Below are 21,980 nucleotides of genomic sequence, written 5' to 3'. Positions count from 1 at the left end.
TCTAATGGTGTCGTCATGTTGTCTCCTCATGTTGTCCTCATGTTGTCCATGTTGCCCTCATGTTGTCTTCATGTTGCCTCACATGTTGTCTTCATGTTGTCTCATGTTGTCTCATGTTATCTCATGTTGTCCCCATGTTGTCCCAAGTTGTTCTATGTTGTCCATCTTGTCCTATGTTGTCCTCATTTTGTCCTCATGTTGTCCTCATGTTGTCCTCATGTTGTCCTCATGTTGTCCTATATCAATGTTCTTTTTAATTCCCCAAAATGACATAATTGATTCCAACGCTCTTTGCCAAGTACAAATGAAGTGTTGTTGAAATAGTATTATCTGTAGTAGTAGTATTATATGTATTTATATATATAAAGTAATATTGGTATTAAATATAAATAGTATTGAGTAAAAGTTGACATATTCCAGTCTGTGATTATCATCAACATCCATTCCTTTAATTTTAGTCTCAATAATTCCTAATTTCTGCTTTTCTAACTCAAACATTAGGTATAATTTCCTATAAATGAGGTTTATTGACCATAAATGGTTTCTGAACATGACTGATTCCAGTTTGACTTTAACCCTTGTGTCGTCTGACTTGGAAGTTTGAGTTTTTCTGGGTCAAAATTTCAAATGGAAACACTTTTATCAAGGTTTTAGTCGTCTGAAGTTAAAGTTCTTTTACCAATTGTTTTTTCTCCAAATGCTTTAAAATTGACAAAAAAAAACAAATTCAATGAAAGTATTGAACTGATTATTTATTTAACTTGTGAGGAGCGTTGTTGGGAACCATCCACGTTACTTTTTAGGCCAATTAGTTTGAAAGAAACCCAAATTTCTGATATAGAAACTTTTTGGAAAGGGGTCAACTTTGACCCAAAGACACCAGGAGGGTTAAACCAGTCTTTCTCCTCCAGGAGGGTACGTGGCGGTGGTCTGATGGAGCCGTGTTCAAGTACACAAACTGGGGGGTGGGGCAGCCTGACAACCACAAGGGAGGGGAGCACTGTCTCATGATCAGATCGGATGATGGTAAAAAAACAAACATTTAAAACATATTGTCTATGTTCTTCAAATACAAAGGTTAAATGTGATCAGTCACACTGGTTGTTAACTCTCTACAGGAAAATGGAACGACTGGGGTTGTGACAACCAGGCTGGTTTCTTGTGCTCCAAAAACAGGGAGAAACTGTGTGTGTGACCTTTACGCCCCTCATGAAGCCTCTACAGCTCTAATCTATCATTGATTCATCTCTAATCTCTAATCATCTAACCCTTTCTTTTTATTCTTAAAACTGATGTGTTGGGTTCTTTATTCATCTGATTTCCTTTACTATGTAATCAACTAAGCATTCAAAAATAAAAATAAAAATATATAGTCTTAAACAGTGTCTGGTCCTGTTGTTGTTTTCTAGACGGGGCAAATCATTCATATTTACCCTGGGGGGGGGGGGAGGAGGTGAAGACCAGGCCCCGGGTCTCAGTGAGGTGTTGGCCAGGTGATGAGACACCTGGCTTCATGACATCAAACAGACAAAATGCAGGACTGCTTCAAAATGTAGATGTGTTATGAATTATGAATGTTGTTTTATTAAGTCCATCCCGATTTTTTTAAATATATATACATATATATGTATATATATAAAAATACTGGCCCTAACTCCACTTTGTCTAGTGAGGTCTGTTATTTATTTTATTAAGTCAAACTTTGTCAATAGAATAGTTGAATACTAGTTACTTTAGTCACTCCACATTACATCATTTATTTGTCAAAGGAAACTCATTCAATGCGTTTTCTTTATTTCCATGACATATTTACATTGTAGATTATCACTGGAGCATCAAAACTATGAATGAACACATGTGGAATTATGTAACTAACAAAAAAGTGTGAAATAAATAAAAGCATGTCTTATATTCTAGTTTCTTCAGAGTACCCCCCCCCCCCCCCCCCCCCCCCCCCCCCTTTGCTCTGATTACTGCTTTGAACACTGTGACGGCCCTTCCCAATCTGCTGGCCTGTCTTGTTCTGCTCCTCTTGGTTTTTAGGTGCTGAGAGTGGGCGGGGGGGTGAGTTGGGAGGGTTGTCTGTACCTGGCCAGGTGGGCGTGGCCTACAGAGGGCATCTCTCAGCTGGTCCTAATGGAGCATCCACCATTTTGTTCTTTGTTTGGTTTGTTGCTCCTTACAACACACTTCACTTCATTCATTCACTTATCCAGGCATGGAGAAGGCGACTGATGTCGTCTATACTTACACACCCCACCTTTATGTTGGGTTATCTGTGTGTGACCTCCCTTTTTGTTGCCGGCTTTTTGAGCCAAATGTCCATCCAGGAGATTGTTAGTACTGGGGATCTAGTAGAGGTTTTAAAAAAAAAAGTTCCTGTTAAGATATCAAGGGATTCATGGGCCCTTGACTCGTTTATTGTGGACTCAGCGCTACCTTTCTCCTCTTATTTATTGTCATCCCACAGTACACTGTCGTATGAAATTACGCTCAAAGTTCACAGATTAAAGCATACAGCACTAAAAACTATTGAAACCACCGTGGAAAAGTCCAGATATTAGTTATATGAATGAAAATAAATAAATGCTTATATGGGTGTGCAGAGCATGTAGAAGTATAAATACAAATATATATATATATATATAACGTATAAAAAAACACAACTGAAAAATATAAATATCTAGATACTAGATACATACATCGGGGAAAAAGTATAAATATCTGTATTTAAAGTAAAATACTGCGGTAGAGAACAGATACTAAGGTGCATTAAAAACAGATTAATTTGGTGTGTGTGTGTGTGTGTGTGTGTGTGTGTGTGATCAGTTTGGTTAATGTTGTGGTTTGGGGGTTTTCTTTGGGTTCTTTTTGCTTTCGTTGTCCTGTCCTGTGTTTGTGTCCTAGTGTCCTCGCCGGTCTTGTGTTGTCTCGTGGTCCCCTGAGTGTCTGTATGTTCTGTTTCCTGTTTTATTTTGAAGTCTGGTTTTCGTCTTGTCTTAAGTTCTACTTCCTGAGTCTTCCCACTCTTGTGATTACTTGATGTTTTCCACCTGCTTCCCTGCCCTCTTGTCACCTGCACCTCGACACCTCGTTACCTCGACACCTCGTTACCTCGACACCTCGTTACCTCGACACCTCGTTACCTCGTTACCTCGTGTATTTAAAGGCTGTGCTTCCCTCGTCTCTTGTCAGATCCTTTTGGTTCATCTTCCTGTTCTACACACTTCCTCCTCCTCCTGCTTCTGTCCAGAGCAGTTGTGCTTTTCCTTCTCTCCTCATCTTTCTCTCTTGGCTTGCTTCTACTTTTGTCGTGTGGAAACTTGAACTGACTGCATCGGAAACGTAATTTTCTCCCTCACATGTGTGTAGTCTTGAGCATTATGAAGTTGTGTGTTGTATACTATGTTGCTGTCGGCCTTAATCCTTTTCGGGAGAGCGTGTGGCGGGGCTTTAGATGGCTGCGGCCCGGAGGCAGTTTCACCGTGTACCTGTGTGACCACAGAGCAACCGGTCTGCTCCGTCCGACGTCACCTCGTTACGCTGTCTTCCCGTTCCTGCGACCTGTTTCCCTGTCTCTGTCTCCTGTTTTCTCCTTGCCGTTTTTCCTCTGGACCTCTTTGGATTTTTGTTTTTTTTTGTAATTTTTGCACAATTAAATAATACATATATAAATCATTAAATTCCGGACATTTACCTCATTCTGCTTGACTTCTTTTTGCATTTTGGTCCTCGTTCCCCTGCTACCCATCCCAGTTAGAGCAGCACCAGCAACATAAGAGACTAAGTGAAGGGGGTCGATTAGGAAGGACACAGAAAGAATGGTGTGTGTGTGTGTGTGTGTGTGTGTGTGTGTGTGTGTGTGTGTGTGTGTGTGTGTGTGTGTGTGTGTGTGTGTGTGTGTGTGTGTGTGTGTGTGATCAGTTGATATTAGCTTTTTTAAGTCGTAGTGAAGGCTGTTCCAAAGGTTAGGGGCATGGCAGGACAAGGATCTTTAATACCCAGAAGTTCAGTTTACTCGGGGAATGACTAAGAGTCCAGCATCCAGAGAGCAGGATGTGGTGTAACAAGCTTAGACAAATAAGGTGGTACTAGCAAAACACATGTTTTTCTACCTATGTAAATTTCTGAGTCCCTCCAGCTGGGTTAGATTAATGATTGGAAGAGCACGAGGAGTTAAGTGACCTTATATGGAGTTGCTGTTTTGGGATGTTGAATGAATGAAGTGTGTGTGTGTGTGTGTTTTGTGGCTAAAAGAAACAAATGCTGAAGGAAGGTCAGTCATTTTTATAAAGAAAAATTACTCAGGGTCTCTCAATTAAATAATGATCTATGATGCACCATGTGGTCTCCCTGAAGATTGTTTAATTTGACAAATCAGGTTCTGGACTGCAGGGTTTGATATGAGCCATGGCCCGGGACCAGTAAAACATTATGTAGTGTAAGTTGATTGGCCAGTCGTTGGTCCGTTGATAGTTTGTTATCTTAAACACTAGACTTTACAAAGAGTGAGTGAAGTATCATGGTCTTGACACAGTGAACTCTAACCTTGATATACTTGCCCGATAGGGGGGAGGGGGGTGCTATTGGACACTGGACTGTCAATCATGACTAAGCTCCGCCCCTTTCCCAGATATATAAGGGCCTTGACTCTCTTCTCCCTCCAAACCAGGCAGAACAAAGATAACTGATGTGAGTATGATGGATATTTCATCATGTTCTGTTATCATTACTAATCAGTTTGTCCTGAAAGTTTGATATCTTTGGTTTGTAATAGATTGCAAAAACCCTAACCCTACATCAAGATGATTTGAACCTAATGTGTTATCATTGAGAGTTTAATAGTATTCATATCTGTGATATTTTCTTTCAGTGACAGTCATCAGCTTGTTCTTCTTCTTCTTCTGTGTCAGCCAATCACCACGGCAGCAAAGGTAATCATATTTACATTAATTATCACAATTTCATCTAATTGTACTTTTAATAATAACCAATTGTACTGTAATTGTGTACTTGATTATTTAAACTACAAATATTAGATAATGTATCAAAATTAAACCATATCTATATGATATAATACACTTATAACTAGCTGGATACTTTACTTCGATGAACGCATTATTGATGATCAAATGCACTCATTCATTGTCTGATATTATCTCCCAGCATGCAGTTTCTTGACTTTGATTACCGTCTTTCCACAGATGACATCAGTCTTTCTGATCTCTGTGTGTCTCTGTCTGTCCAGCGGACTGCTGGCTGCAAATGTAAGTACACTCTTAAGAAATAAATCTGGAAAATAACACTTGGTCCTGTAATTAAAAATGGAATTTATGTGTGTAGCTACAGGAAAAACACATATTTTGTTGAAGAGTTTCTAAAAAACAGTTATCAATCTTCACTTTTGAGTAGATGTTAAGAAATAAATCTGTAAAATAACAGACTTTATCTATCTTGTAATTCAAAAAAGACATTTGGTGTGTAGCTAAAGTAAAAATAAATTTTCTATTATAATCAATTTACAATCTCCGATGATGATGATGCTAATTCCTCCTGGTTGTGTTTACTCCCAGGTTGTGCTGTTTGCAGCTCATTAAAGTCAAGGGGCTGCCTTCAAGGGAATGGGATATCAGAGTATCATCTTATATGAACTCCGTACTGCAGCGTTGTAAATCGGTCTTTTCTTGAACTTTAAAGTCGTCATAAAACAGTAATTTATTCTGCATTATAAGTCTATGAACATAGCCATGGGACATGTTTCATTCAATTATATAATAGGGCCTGATCAGGAAAATTCAGGGAAATTAGGCTTTATCTTACAAACCCCAATTCCAATGAAGTTGGAATGTTGTGTAAAATGTAAATAAAAACGGAATACCACGATTTGTAAAACCTTTAAACCTATAGTCATTTGAATAAACTTCAAAGTTAAGAGAATCTTTATGCAAATATTCACTCATTTTACATATTTGATGCCTGCAATAAATTCCAAAAAAGTGGGACAGTGGCAACAAAAGACTTGTTGAAATGCTCAAAAACACCTGGTTGGAGCATTCCTCAGGTGAACAGGTTAACTGGTCATGGTTGGCTTTAAAAGGAACAGCCCCAAAAGGCTCAGTCGTTCACAATCAAGGATGGGGCGAGTTCCACCAGTTTGGGAACAACTGGATTAGCAAACAGTCCAACTGTTTCAAAACAACGTTTCTCAATGTACAATTGCAAGGAAATTGGGGATTTCATCATCTACAGACCATAATATCATCAAATATTCAGAGAATCTGAAGAAAACAGCAGCAAGGCAGAAAACCAATATAGAATAGCCGTGAGCTCCGACCCCTCAGGTGGCGCTGTATTAAAAACCAACATCATTATGTAAAAGATATTTGGGATAAGACGTTTGACCACGTGGGCTCTCGAATACTTTGGAAAACGATCGTCAGTTAACACAGTTCGTCTCTACAGCTACAAGTTAAAACTCTACCATGCAAAGGGAGGCCATACATCCCCACCCAGAAACACCACAGGTCCCCAAACGCTTATTGAGTGTTGATATAAAGGACAGATGATGTAACAGAGGTAAACATGTCCCTGTCCCAGCTTTTGTTGCAGGCATCAAATTCAAAATGAGTAAATATTTTCAAAAAGATTTTATCAGTTTAAACATTAAATATCTTGTCTTTGCAGTGTATGCAATTGAATGTAGGCTGAATAGCATTGGTATTGGGTTTCGTGTTTGATGTGGTGAGGGACCTTGATAATGGATAAATGCAGTCATCGACAGAGACTGATTGTTTTTGGCTTGTTTCTTCATACAGGGACAAGCTCCCTGTCCTTCTGGTTGGTCTCAGTTTGGCTCTCGCTGTTTCCTTTTCAGCGCTGCGCCAAAGACCTGGCTCAATGGAGAGGTACAGCAGCCATAACTATCATGAGATATGTATTCTTAATACCAGTGTACTAATAACAAACTGCAGTAAAAATACTAATAGCAGCGGGAGACTGTAACTAAGTACTTTTACTCCAGTACTTCAGCCCAAATGTTGAGGTACTTGTACTTTACTGAGTCTTTTTGTTTCATGTTACTTTCTACTTCTACTCCGCTACATTCATCTGACAACTTTAGTTACTAGTTACCTTAGTTACTAGTTACTTTATACAGTAAGATTTCTGCACACAAAACATGTAGATTATAAAAATCGCTGTTTATTATAAAGTAACCTAGCAACCATATGACGGGCTCCAGCTCCAGCTGAGATTATAAGACCATTAAACACACATTTGGTTGGAGCGTTTACCATTTCTAACATGTTTACATTAAAGAATTAACTTCATTCTCCTGATGATCCTCAGATGATCCTGAATTAACATTTTCAATGCTTGACTTTAACCGTAAAAGAGTATTTTTACAGTGCTGTATTAGTAGTTTTACTGCAGTACAGGACGGGAATACATCTACCACTGATTAAGAGTATAAACATGTTCTTGTGAATGTAAACTGCCCTGAGATGTGTTAATAATGATTATGTTTTAGTTTCTTTCCAAAGAGTTTAACCTGATGACATTGTCTCCGTTAGACCTTCTGCCAGACCACTGGAGGGAATCTGGCTTCCATCCACTCAGAAGAGGAACAAGTTTTCCTCAAAGACTACATTAAGCGAGAGTACGGTTCATACCCACGTACCTGGATTGGAGGATTTGACGCAGTGAAGGTGAGACTTTCATCATCACACAGGAAGTGACCCATGAATAAAAACAACCCATGAATAAACAGACACACAGAGACAGACACAAAACAAGGGACCAAACATGTGCTTAGGTTGAGGTTAAGACTGAGGTTAAGTGTCCAGCGTCTTTCTCGGCGCTCCATTGATGCACTCTGTTGAAAGTTAAAAAAAGGGACACCGTACGCCTTGAGCGCCAACCTTAACTGAAGAATTCCCTTAAAAGAAAAAAGAGGAGCATGGTAGATTAAATGTGTTCTGCATGTCAGAAAAAGGGAACAAGCCAACCTCGCTAAAAATGTCTTTTAGAAAAGGTAGCCCCCTTTGTTCCCATTGTGGGGCTGTTATCAACCTCCCCCCAATCAGGAGTGCTATATTATGGAATAATGGGGAAAAGTGTGCCAGTTACAATCTATATGGCAGTTTGTGTCAGACAATCTCCAAGTGTTGATAAGATGTGAGACAATGGGGCCAAAGCATCATAGAGTGACTAAGACACATCTGGGTTAAACCAAGTGAGGAGGGGCCTCAACACAAAGGACCAAAAACAATGGTTGAAGTTGGGAACTGTAGAGCAGACATCTCAAGTTGCCTTTCCATACATACATTTATTTCCATACATTTATTTGTAATTTGCACCAATAGGAAGGAAGAGGGGGGAGAGGCAGCATAGAGCTCACAAAATGAATCCTGGTTAAGACATTCATTTTAACCACTGAGATACAGACTTGAATCGACATGGGGAGACCCATTTGTTTTGCATATCTTTATAAACATTGTTTAGAGCAACAGAATATATATGTTTAAAATTTTGGTTTAAGCAGGGGAAGATCTCAATTCTTAAATATTTAAACTGCTTAACAATGGGGATGTTAGCAGAGATGGGAGAGTTACGGGCAGAGTCATTTAAATGAAGTAGTCCAGACTTTGACCAGTTCATTTTAAAGCCTGATACGCTTCCATAGTCCTCACATAAAGGTGAGAAAGAGACTGAGATGGCTTTCTAAAAAGAACAAAAATCATCCCTAAATAATGAGAGATGATGCTACGTATTGCGAATCCATATTGGTGACATGATAATTGATTGGAAAATGGCTTGGGCCAGCGGCTCTAGAGAAATGACAAATAATGCAGGACTCAAGGGGCAGCCTTGGTATGAAGAGCTAGAAACTGGAAATAAAGAGGAGCAGGTGTGTCTCGTTAAGATTTGGGCTGAGTGATTAGAGTACAAAGCTTTGATCATATCAATGAACGTTTTACCAAAGCCCATCACCTCTAAGACTGACCATAAAAATGACCTCTCAAGTCTGTCAAAGGCTTTTATTGTGTTGAAAGAGAGAAAAGGGACATTGGAGTCTTACTGTCTTTTGCCGAATTAGCGATGTGGAGAAGGCGTCTAACATTATCTGCTGCTAGTCTTGTTTTTATGAATCCTGTTTGGTCAGCGTTCACTAATTTTGCCATATGAGACTCCAAACAACTGGCTAGGAGGCTATTTCAAGAACAAGAACTCTAGATTTCCCTTTGACTATAAACCAGTCTTTTTCCTCCAGGAGGATACGTGGATGTGGACCGATGGATCCAAGTTCAACTTCAAAAGTTGGAATAGGGGGGAGCCTAACAACAACGCCGGAGGGGAGAACTGTCTTGTGATGAACTGGTATGAAGGTAAAAAAAATGTTTTAAACATGTTGTATGTTGCACTTTTAAATATAAAAGTGAAATGTAATCAGTTACATTGGTTGTAAACTCTCTCCACAGGACAATGGAACGACTGGGCTTGTACCAACCAGACTTCTTTTGCTTGCTCAAAGAACCTGTGTGTGTGACTCTAACACACCATCATGATGCTGTGTGTTCTTTATTCATCTGATTTCCATTGCTATGTAATCAACAAAACATTCAAAAATAAAAGATTGTCACAAAAACTGTGATTTTTGTGAATATTTTATTCTGTTAATAGGACAATGTTGAGATATTAATCCCAGATACAAATTATACAGAATGATTAGGACTGAGCTTTTTGAGCTTTAAAATAAAAAGGCAGTGGATGAAGAAGAATACACTGTAACTGGGGGGATCTGGGGACCCCCCAATAAGATTTTGAGGGGTAAACACTTAATTTGGCAAACCAATCAAAACACTAGTACCATGTCATGTGTTGAGCAGGGACATATGTGTGAGTTTTGTCTTTTTATGGCTCTTTTGTGTTTTTGAGGTTGATTTGAGTCTCGTTGGTCTCAGTCAGATGCAGAGAGCATTCAACTAATTCAAATTCACTCTGTATAATCTTTGGGGTAATGTTTCAACATGCAGGGTAAAGCCCCCTAGTTAGGTTTATAAATATATAGGAAGAAAGGAAAAATCGATTAAAATGAAAAAGTATTAAGACGAATTGTTAAAAAAATTATCTAAAAGCGTAAAAGCATTTCAATGCTGAAAATCACTGAAGCTGAAATGTAAAATTGTCAGAGCTGGAAATTGAACTTCATCACCTACTTTAGTTAAAAGCTGAAAAACCGTGCTAGAAACAGCCAAACTCTCCACATCCATACCTGATGCAGCCACACACGTACTGTATGGAACATGAGGTGAGACAGATGGTCAGATCAGTCAGCAGAGGCAGTACCCGGAAGGTACTCCGAGCTTGTGCAACTGTGAAACTGCGTAATTTCATCAGCAAGACTTTGTAATTGAGAGTCGAAGGCCTTCTTCAGATCCAAGAACACACCACCCACACCCCCACCCTGTCCAATAGAGCTCTAATGTGTTCAGTAAGGAAGTGGTTGCAGTCTTGGTGGAATATTAATAATAATAATTTGTTTTGCTATTTCTCTGCAACCTCAGCCACTGTGGGCAACATACTGCTTGGTCTGTAGTAGTAGAGATGGAACGAGGGTCTTCACTTTTGAAGATGGGAACGACAACAGCTGGTTTCCACATGCTTGGGAACATGTTTGGTGAAATGGACAGATTGCTCATTTTTGGTACTGGGCCATGTGACTGATGAGCTGAGGTCCTTGATCATCACTGTGTTCAAACCCAAGATGTCTCCACATGCTGATGGTCTGAGTGATTTAACGGGCTGTGACACCTCTGATCCTGGGATGCTTCTTCTACTGAAGGAGTGGATGTGTTCAGGTGTGAAACAGTTTGCTATGTTAGCCACAGAATCAACTACAACCTCTACTATAAAATTATAAATTTTTTGTTAGCTGTTTCTTCACTTTAACTTCTAGAATATCTTGTTCTTTGGGGCGATCCCCCGTCATTTTTCTTAGCTGGTTCCATATTCTTTTAGAATTTCCATTTGATGATTCAACTATAGTGAGAAAGAAATCTGCCTTTGCTTTTCTTAATAATCTTACAACTTTATTTCTCAACATGCTAAAATGTCCTCTGACATAAGTTAATTTAGATTTTTTTTGTGCTATTTTAAGTGTTTTATGTTGTGCTGTGAATTCTTTGATAATTCTCTCCATTGTTTAAAAAAAATATTTTTTCAAAGTTAACTAAAGGTAATATTTCATCCCATTGAATTTAGTTAGCTGCAGTTACAAAATGTTGATATTTGCTTCAAGGAAATATGACATCTTCATTCTTATCAAAGAGGAAAGTCTTAAGCCTACTCTTAAATGAGGAGACGGTGTCTGCTGAACGCTCTGGTCCCTGGACCCAGACTGGAACCTGGTTCCACAGGAGAGGAGCCTGATAGCTGAACGCTCTGGTCCCTGGACCCAGACTGGAACCTGGTTCCACAGGAGAGGAGCCTGATGGCTGAACGCTCTGGTCCCTGGACCCAGACTGGAACCTGGATCCACAAGAGAGGAGCCTGATAGATGAACGCTCTGGTCCTTGGACCCAGACTGGAACCTGGTTCCACAGGAGAGGAGCCTGATAGCTGAACGCTCTGGCTCCCGTTCTACTTTTAGAGACTCTAGGAACCACCAGTAACCCTGCATTCTGGGAGCGTAGTTCTCTCCCAGGGTTGTAAGGTACTATGAGCTCTTTAAGATAAGATGGAGCCTGACCATGAAGAGCTTTGTAGGTCAGGAGAAGGATTTTAAATTCTATTCTAAATTTTACAGGAAGCCAATGCAGAGAAGCTAAAACAGGAGAAACGTGATCTCTTTTCCTGATTCCCGTCAGAACACGTGCCGCAGCATTCTGGATCAGCTGTAGAGTCTTTATGGATTTTTCCGAGCAGCCTGATAGTAAAGAATTGCAGTAATCCAACCTAGAAGTAACAAATGCATGGACTAGTTTTTCTGCATCATTTTTAGACAGGATATTCCTGATTTTTGCAATATTACGTAGGTGAAAAAAGGCGATCCTTGAAATTTGCTTTAAATGGGAATTAAAGGACATGTCCTGATCAAAGATGACTCCAAGATTCTTCACTGTGGTGCTGGAGGCCAGGGTGGTGCTGGAGGCCAGGGTGGTGCTGGAGGCCAGGGTGGTGCTGGAGGCCAGGGTGGTGCTGGAGGCCAGGGTGATGCTGGAGGAGGGTGGGGTGGAGGCCAGGGGTGATGGAGGCAGGTGGTGCTGGAGGCCAGGGTGGTGCTGGAGGCCAGGGTGGTGCAGGAGGCCAGGGTGGTGCCATCCAGAGTAACTATCTCTTTGGATAATGCGTCACGGAGGTGCTTGGGTCCCAGAGCAATAACTTCAGTTTTATCTGAATAAATTATAGATTATAGATTATAGATTATAGATTTTACAAATTACAGGTCATCCAGATTTTAAAATCCTGAAGGCACATGTGAAGCTCTTGAGCAAGGCACAGTACCCTCACAGTACCCGTACCAGTAGTCTTGCTTCCTGCTTCTTACAGTGCAGACGCTTGCTGCTTGCCTGCTTCTGCTTGCATATTTTGCTGATATTTTTGCTGATAATCGTGCTTTTCCTCTGAGAAACTATGAGCAGCGGCTTTGGACACTTCAAAAACACTGGAATATACATTTTTGTAGACATAGTAGGCTATGCCATATTTTAAAAATTTTCTGCGTGAGCGTGGCTACAATAGCTCAAGCCTGTCCTACAGTGATTGTAGCTAAAGTAATTAGCAGCAAGATGCCTCCTTTCTCCGTAGAAGACTACTAAAACTCCTTCAGAAGATTGCACTTCTGGAAACCAAGGTTCACCTTTAGAAGTGAACGTGGAAGGTAACGGATCTTGTGGAAATGACACCTTTACCATGGACCCATAACAATGGACAGAAGTATGCTAACACACGGCTAATTAGCACCAACAAGACTACAAAGAAACAGGAGGGTGGAACTGGTAATAACACAAGTGGCGGTCCTCCCTGGAACTCGTCTGGTGCGAAGCCTAAGAGTAAATATTTTCCTGGGAAATGGGAGGACGGACTAAAGGCCGGGCACAGCGCCCTGAGGCTTGTGATATTGACGGCTGGCCGCATTATCATCTGGGCAGAGCGCCTCTTCAACCCCTGTACCTAGTAGGACACAGCCGTGGACAGCTGCAAAAGGGAAAATAAGCAACAAAATGCCCCCCCAACAACCTGTGTGCAACTGGATAACAGATTTGCTCCTCTGCTGCAAGACGCTGGACAGTCATCTGATGACCGGGACTGCGTCTCATCACCACACAGCAGGGTAAGGACTGAGAGCAATTCAAAAAGTAAAAAGCTAACAACTGGGCCTCAAACCCTGATTGTGGGTGACTCTGCTGTAAAAGATTTAAAAAACAGTAAAAACACCAAAATACTATGTTTTCCCAAAGACATGGTGTCTGACTTGACCCAAAAAATCCCAGATATCGTGGCAGCACACCCAACTGTGAAGAACATTATTCTGCATATAGGGTCAAATGATGTTGTAAAGCAACAGTCTGAATTGCTGAAATGGACTTTAGGGAAATGTTGACACAGTCACCCCCTAAGCGAAATGTGTTATCAGTGGTCCTATACCGTCAGTCAGAAGAGGAGATGAGAGATTCAGCCGACTGTGGACTAAACAAATTTTTCAACTGAATGTACCGTCCACTCTCTGAAGTTCATTGACAATTAAACATTTCTGGGAGCGGCAGACATCTTTTTAAAGCAGATAGACTTTCCCACAAGCAGGAGTAAAGCTGTTCACCTCTAATCTGCTTTACTTTCTGCGCTACACATCTGCCCTCTGCCAAGGTCACAAACAAAAGGAAGACACAACAAAGTGCGGCAGTGATCCAGCACAGCCCCCGCTGTGCAAAGATTGACCATGGGAGACCAGAGAGCAGAGAACGAAACCTCCACTCCTCTTCACCCGTCCAGCACCCCTCAAACCTTCCCAACCCCGAACCTTCTGAGGATTCATCGCTGTCTCTACTGATGTCCACACACCCTTTCCCTTATTTCCCCCATCAATTATGCACCCCTCCTACCCCATGGCTCAACCCCGGGCAAAAGTAAAACGCCAAGCACCACTACCAGGATGTCAGAAAACTCTTCCCCCCAGACTGATAAGGACGCTTGTGTGCAAAATCTGGCAAGCAACTCTGATATGTGCCGGGCCTTGGCTGCAGGATAGTGTGATACTAATGACTCTTTTCAAGACAAGCCCGGGCCCTGTGGATTAATTCTTCCTCAATTTTGTTGTGATAGGAATAGAAAGAATGGTGAATAAGCACTTAACTGCAAACTAGCAAATTTAGCACTCCATTCCTCGTCAGCTACAGCCTGTCCCAAAAAATGAAAACACATAACACTAGCCTTACTAAACGTCAGGTCTTTGGCAGAAAATCATTTTTAATCAATGATTTTTTACTAAGCACAATCTAGATTTTATTTTTAACTGAAACCTGGTTAGACCATAATAACAGCGCTGCTGTCTCATCGAGTCAGCTCCCCCTAACTTCAGTTTTATGAGTGAGAATAGAGTGAATAAGAAAGGAGGTGGAGTCGCCATTTTGTTTAATGACTCATTCACTGTACGCAAATATGTTATGGAAATTTTGTTCTTTTTGAATATGTTGCTCTTCAATTAAGATCTTCCCTCAAGCGATGTTTCTAAATATCTACAGGCCACCTAAATATTGTGCAACCTTCATTGATGACTTCACTGACATGCTGTCTATTATCTGCATTAACTTGATTGTGTAATCATTGCGGGGTTTTAACATTCATGTTGACAGCCCAGGACAGGGGGACAAAAGAGCTGTGTTGGGTTTTTGAGAACTATGGACTGACTCAGCATGTGACGGAGCCCACCCACAATAAGGGGCACACTCTGGACTTGATTGTCTCCAAAGGTGAACATTTCCAAGGTTGTGGTGACTGACGTTGCTCTCTCAGATCATTCCTGTGTTTTCTTAACGGCACTATCTCTGTGCCCAAAGTGTCCAAACAAAAGTATCAGAAAACGGTATATCACTGAAAACAACAGTGACACATTTATACAGCTTTCTCTCCACACAGCCCTTCTGGGCTATCAGTCAGTGAGCTTGTAGATAATTTCAACTGTAAAATTACAAATGTTTTGATGCCATTCGTCCCACTAAGGTCAAAGTTGTATCTGGTAAGAAAAGATCTCCATGGAGAAATGTCCTACTGGTGAGAACAGAAAAAGAGAGTGTAGGAAAGCTGAACGAAGGTGGCGAAAACAAAATCTCCTGGTCCATTATAACTCCTATAAAGAGGACTTCGCATTTATAATTTGGAACTGAGGAATGCAAGAAGGTCCTTTTTCTCTGATATTATCTCTAGAAACATAATAATTCCCGTGCTTTGTTTGCTACTGTTGATAGGTTACAAACCCTCCAGTACCAGTAGCATCTGAACTTTTATTACCAAGGCCTGCAATGACTTGCCTCCTTCTTCAAAGACAAAATCAAAAGATTAGACAAACAGTCAGGCCTCCATATCAAGTCCAGGATATGTGTTGTCACAGTGTTCAAGCAAAAATAGTTCAATATGACAGAATTTCACACGACAACCATAAAACCTGGAGGACATTATTCAACATCTGAAAACCTCGACCTGTTGCCTTGATGTTCTACCAACGGGACTTTCAAAAAATTTCCAATTGTTTGACTTCTGATCTTCTACAGATTGTGAAAACACATCTCTTTCAGGTATCTTTCCACAGGCCCTGAAAACTGCAGTAATCAAGCCACTCTTAAAAAAGAACAACTAGACAAGTCACTAATGAGCAACTATAGGCCAATATCAAACCTTCCGTTTTTAAGTAAAATCATTGAAAAGTAGTCTTTCAACAACTCAAACATTTCTTGTCACTAAGCAACAGTTTTGATAACTTTCAGTCGGGTTTCCGACCACACCACAGCACTGAAACGGTCTTGTCAAAGTCTTTAATGACATCCACCTTAACACAGATAATGGCAAAATTTCAATCTTAGTATTACTTGATCTCAGTGCTGCATTTGACACGGTCGACACAACATACTACTAGACCGATTGGAAAACTGCGTTGGCCTTTCTGGCTCAGTACTAACTGGTTTGAATCTACCTAAAGAATAGGGATTATTTGTGTCTATAGGTAATTATGCATCTGAGCGTACAAAATAGACATGCGGAGTTCCGCAAGGCTCCATTCTGGGCCTCTTCTGTTTAACATCTACATGCTTTACTGGCTCAGATTATGGAGAAAAACAAAATAAGTTACCATAGTTATGCGGACGACACACAAATTACATAACCTTGCCAGGGGACTATAGTCCAATACAAAAACTGACTAAGGCATCGAACAAATTAACGGTGGATGTGCCAGAACTTTCTGAAATTAAATGAAGGAAAAACTGGGTGGTTGTTTTTGGAGCAAGAGAGGAACGATTAAAAGTCTGCGCTCAGCTTCAAACAACAATGTTAAAAACAACAGACAAAGCCAGAAATCTTGGTGTAGTCATGGACTCAGACCTGAACTTTAACAGCCACATAAGACAATTACAAAGTCAGCCTACTATCACCTTAAGAATATACAAGGGTTAAAGGACTTATGGTCAACAGGATTTGGAAAAAATTGTCCATGCCTTATCTTCAGTAGACTTGACTACTGTAACGGGGTCTTTACAGGTTCTTAAAAAATCAATCAGACAGCTGCAGCTGATTCAGAACGCTGTGCTCGAGTCCTCACTAGACCAAGAGACTGGATCACTACTCCAGTTCTGAAGTCTTTACACTGGCTTCCTGTGTCTCAAAGAATTGATTTCAAAGTACTCTTGCTGTTTATAAATCACTTAACGGTTTAGGTCCAAAATATTGCTGATCTGCTACTACACTATGAACCCACCAGAGACTCTAGGTCATCTGGGACAGGTCTGCTTTCTGTCCCAGAGTCAGAAATAAAAGGGTGAAGCAGCTTTCAGTTCTATGCTCCTCATATCTGGAATAAACTCCCAGAAACCTGTAGATCCGCTGCTACTCTCAGTTCTTTTAAATCAAGGCTGAAGACCTTTCATTTGATGCTGCCTTTCTTTAAATGACTAATCATTTCTTTAAATTTCTTATGCTGCACTGTAAATTTTATTCTGTGTTTTTATGTTCTCTTTGTTTTAAATGTCTATTCATGTGTTTTACCGGGTTAATGCTTGTGATTTTTAACTGTTTTTACTGTGTTTATCGTTTAACTGATTTTCGGTAAAAGCCACTTGAATTGCCTTGTTGCTGAAATGTGCTATACAAATAAAGCTGCCTTGCCTTGCCTTACCCCCAACTGCTCAGGGCGCTTGAGCATGTGCAGCCCCCCCGCCCTGACATCTCTCCATTAGTGCATGAATAGGACCTGAGCATGTGTGTGTAATTCAGGCCGGTGTGTAATAATAATAACATTGTAATTTCCATGCAGGGTTAATGAAGTATAACTAATTACTATTAAATCATTATTATTAAAGCAGTTATAATACATACAATACAATAACAATACAGAACCAGCAACATTAGGGACTAAGTGAAAGGGGTCGATTAGGAAGGACACAGAAAGAATGGTGTGTTGTGATTGGCTATAGAGCAATGAGTTGAGGTGGGTTTAATTCCACTGTGTTTGTGTGTGTGTGTGTGTGTGTGTGTGTGGGTGTGTGTGTGTGTGTGATCAGTTGATATTAGCTTTTTTAAGTCGTAGTGAAGGCTGTTCCAAAGGTTAGGGGCATGGCAGGACAAGGATCTTTAATACCCAGAAGTTCAGTTTACTCGGGGAATGACTAAGAGTCCAGCATCCAGAGAGCAGGATGTGGTGTAACAAGCTTAGACAAATAAGGTGGTACTAGCAAAACACATGTTTTTCTACCTATGTAAATTTCTGAGTCCCTCCAACTGGGTTAGATTAATGATTGGAAGAGCACGAGGGGTTAATGGACCTTATATGGAGTTGCTGTTTCCGGGATGTTGAATGAATGAAGTGTGTGTGTGTGTGTCTGTTTTGTGTAAAGTCAGTCATTTTTATGCAGAAAATTTACCCAGGCTCTTACAATTCCATATAGGTCTATGATTGCACCATGTGGTCTCCATGAAGATTGTTTGATTTGAAAAATCAGGTCCTGGACTGCAGGTTTTAACATGAGCAATGGCCCGATGGACATGGACATATCACAAAAGTTATCAATGATTGCTTAAAAAAAATAATTACACAATACTGATTCATTCTAAAGAGTGGGTGAAGTATCATGGCCCTGACACTGGGACCCGACCCCCAGTTACGTGGTCTGGATTGTTGCGGAACAGCTGCGGCAAATACTGACCGCTGAAGTCATTAGGAGTGACCCTGATCTCCTTGGGGGGGATTTGTGTTGGACACTGGACTGTCAATCAGGACTAAGCCCCGCCCCTTTCCCAGTTATATAAGGGCCTTGACTCTCCTCTCCCTCCAAACCAAACCAGACAGAACAAAGATAACTGATGTGAGTATGATGATATTTCATCATGTTCTGTTATCTTACTAATCAGTTTGTCCTGAAAGTTTGATATCTTTATTTTGTAATAGATTGCAGGAAATCAAATGCAGACTATGAATGCATTAGTAAATGAGGTTACATTTAACCTTCTTTGTTATTTTTGAGTGTTTAATGCTACTCACATCTGTGACTCTGTGATTTTTTCTTCCAGTGTCATCGGTTTATTCTTCTCTGTCTCAGCCAATCGCCACGGCAACAAAGGTAATCACATTCAAATATCTCATCACAGTTTGATCCATTTTTACTTTTAATAAGAACTAATCCTGTCTTTATCAAAAGGATATTTTCTGTTTTGAGAAATGTTGGTGTTCTTACTCATTTACATTTTAAATATTAGATAATTTATCAAATATTAAACCATATCTGGTAATGTATTTTAATTTGATGATTGGCTCATTAATGTTCCATGTAGTCATTCATTGTCTGCCATTATCTCCCAGCATGCAGTGTGTTGACTTTGATTACTGTCTTTCCACAGATGTCCTCAGTCTTTCTGATCTCTGTGTGTCTCTGTCTGTCCAGCGGACTGCTGGCTGCATACGTAAGTTCACTCTGAAGAAATAAATCTGGAACATAACAGACTTTACCCTGTCATTAAAAATGGAATTCATGTGTGTAGCTAGAACAAAAACACATACTTTGTTATTATGAAGAGTTACTAAAAAACAGTTATCAATCTTCCCTTTTGAGTAGATGTCGGCCCTGTTTAACAGATGTTGTTGTTACTGCGTATATAGATCCAAATGCTCGTATGATGATGCTGATTCCTCCTGGTTGTGTTTACTTCCTGGTTGTGCATTTGCAGCTCATTAAAGTCAAGGTGCTGCCTTCAAGGGAATGGGATATCAGAGTATCACCTTAATTGTCCTGCATGAAATCGTATGTTTTTGATAGCAATAGACCTAATTACAACAAAAATCGTCAAAACAATAATTGTGCCTAATATCCATTTTAGGACTTTGCGTGCAACTCTGATTACAAGCAACGTCCCCTGAACTCAGCAATCATTAATATTTAGGGCAACTGGCCAACATATTATTCTACAGAGGTGCTTTAAGGGGGGGTGCGGGCCCAAAACAGGTCAGGAACCACTGCCATGAATAAACAGTCATTGATAGACTAGTCTGATGGTTTTTGGCTTGTTTCTTCACACAGGGACAAGCTTCCTGTCCTCCTGGTTGGCCTCAGTTTGGCTCTCGCTGTTTCAGTTTCAACATTGAGCCGAAGAGTTGGCCCGATGCAGAGGTACAGCAGTCCTCTTATAAGACATGTTTAATAACTGTGTACTGTAATACTGCAGTAAAAGTACCAGCACCACATCATGTAAAAGTCTGTGAGTTTCTTGAGGAAATGTAATTACTTAAAGTCCAAATAGCAGCAGGAGATTGTAACTGAGTACATTTACTCCAGTACTCTACTCCTGTCCAAATTTTGAGGTACTTGTACTTTATTGAGGCTTTTCGTTTCATGTTACTTTCTACTTCATCGGACAGCTTTAGTTACTAGTTACTTTGGTTACTAGTTACTTTGGTTACTAGTTACTTTAGTTACTAGTTCCTTTCCACATTAAGATTCCTGCTTACTAATCACATGTAGTTTATAATCTGATGTTATCATACAGTAACATAGCAACAACATAACGGCCTACTGAGATGATGATGTCATTAACCACACAGCTGCTCGGATCCTTAACTCTTCCTTACATGTTTTAATACTTTAACTACATTTACTATAATTATAATTAATTATTACAGTTACAGGCGTTTTATGAAGTAACATTTTTAACACAGGGCTTTAACTGCAACAGGGTATTTGTACAGTGCTGTACTTTTACTACAGTAAGGAATACTTCTTCCACCACTGATTAAAAGTATAAAAATGTCCCCTGTGACTGTGTAACTGCCCTGAGATCTGGTAATAATGTGGTTAATAATCTCTTTCCAAAGATTTTAACCTGAAGACATTGCCTCCATTAGCTCTTCTGCCAGACCGCTGGAGGGAACCTGGCGTCCATCCACTCAGCCGAGGAACACACGTTCATCAGAAACTACATTAAGCGAGTGTCCGGTTCATTCAGACTGGCCTGGATTGGAGGCCATGACTCAGTGAAGGTGAGATTACATCATCACACAGGAAGTGATGTCGCTCGTCTCTCAGCCTGATCCCATGAGGCATTCAGACCAAGGGGGGTCAGCCTCTCCTCTCTAAGTGTAGCTCCCATTTTAATGCTACGAAGCCATCACCTGCCGTTAGCGTCCCATTGACTCAAAGAACTTTTAGTTTAAAAAAGTATAAAAAGTATAAAAGTCTAAATATTTGGAGAAAAGTCCAGGAAACTTAACTGCTATGTGACGGCAGGTGAAGTATAGAAATTCCCAAATTGTAGTTCGTAAATTTGTAAGTTGAAGTTTGTAAATTTGTAAATTGTAGTTCAGAAATTCCCAAGTTAATTCCCAAGTTGAATTTTGTAAATTTGCAAGTTGAAGTTCATACATTTTTTTTCTTCAATTTTATTTAGTCATTCCATTTTTTGGTCTTATAACAAGTTTTTGTTACCTTTGGTGATTTGTCCGATTTTGTTTGGTCACATTTTTCAGCGTTAAAAAAACAGTTTTTCTTGAATTTTTCCTGCATTTTTTAAACATTCTTGGGTCATAGTTGTGATATGTAATTCTTTTGTAAACGGGTGAATTTGAGCCCGAGGACACCAGGAGGGTTAACCAGTCTTTCTCCTCCAGGAGGGTATGTGGTTGTGGGCTGATGGATCCAAATTCAGCTACACCAGCTGGGCGGCAGGGCAGCCTGACAACTTTAACGGAGGGGAGCACTGTACATCCATAAACTGGGATTCTAATGAAGGTACAAAAACAATTAAAACATATTTATGTAAGTTGCAGTCTTAAATATAAAAGTTAGACGTTAAATGTGATTCAATGGTTGTAAACTGTCTCTACAGAAAACTGGAACGACGCGGGTTGTGTTGACTCTGCTTCTTTTGTGTGCTCCAAGGACCTGTGTGTGTCACCCTAACACGCCATCATGATGAATAAAGAAAACGTTGAAAACTCACAGATATTTTCTGTTTTAATTTGCTGAATATTATCTGTCATGAACAGCGCCCACTGATCTGATGAAATATTAACACACTAATTAGATTTATCTGAGAGTTATTGTTCAGATCTATACAACTCTCAGGTGTGTACGCTAAATATGAAGTTATCTCAAGCAGATGTTAGCTTAGCATAAAGACTGGAAACACTGATGACACTGTTGGGGATTTATTCCAAATTGAAGGCCTACTGAACCAGCATGGATAGATAGATAGATAGATAGATAGATAGATAGATAGATAGATAG

At 40.1% G+C, this 21,980-nt stretch overlaps 1 protein-coding gene and 1 long non-coding RNA gene across 2 annotated transcripts in view; one reads left to right on the top strand and one right to left on the bottom strand.

Annotated features, from left to right (window-relative positions):
- The window catches only part of LOC116686629 (C-type mannose receptor 2), a 51,101-nt gene extending 29,408 nt beyond the window's left edge, over positions 1–21,693 (top strand). Inside the window, exons 10-18 of the mRNA XM_032511650.1 lie at positions 9,272–9,378; positions 9,480–9,570; positions 10,766–10,859; positions 18,775–18,824; positions 19,102–19,164; positions 19,779–19,868; positions 20,600–20,734; positions 21,362–21,482; positions 21,580–21,693. Of these exons, the coding sequence (XP_032367541.1) occupies positions 9,272–9,378; positions 9,480–9,570; positions 10,766–10,859; positions 18,775–18,824; positions 19,102–19,164; positions 19,779–19,868; positions 20,600–20,734; positions 21,362–21,482; positions 21,580–21,653 (825 nt within the window). The 3' untranslated portion in view covers positions 21,654–21,693. The remainder of the gene's footprint in view (positions 1–9,271; positions 9,379–9,479; positions 9,571–10,765; positions 10,860–18,774; positions 18,825–19,101; positions 19,165–19,778; positions 19,869–20,599; positions 20,735–21,361; positions 21,483–21,579) is intronic.
- A 22-nt stretch (positions 21,694–21,715) lies between these two features.
- LOC116686631 (uncharacterized) overlaps positions 21,716–21,980 on the bottom strand; it is a 15,660-nt gene continuing 15,395 nt past the window's right edge. Inside the window, exon 2 of the long non-coding RNA XR_004331314.1 lies at positions 21,716–21,881. This is a non-coding gene — a long non-coding RNA (uncharacterized LOC116686631). The remainder of the gene's footprint in view (positions 21,882–21,980) is intronic.

Source organism: Etheostoma spectabile, unplaced genomic scaffold, assembly GCF_008692095.1.
Source record: "Etheostoma spectabile isolate EspeVRDwgs_2016 unplaced genomic scaffold, UIUC_Espe_1.0 scaffold406, whole genome shotgun sequence".
NCBI classification, from domain to species: domain Eukaryota; kingdom Metazoa; phylum Chordata; class Actinopteri; order Perciformes; family Percidae; genus Etheostoma; species Etheostoma spectabile.
This window is presented reverse-complemented; position numbering and strand designations above follow the sequence as displayed.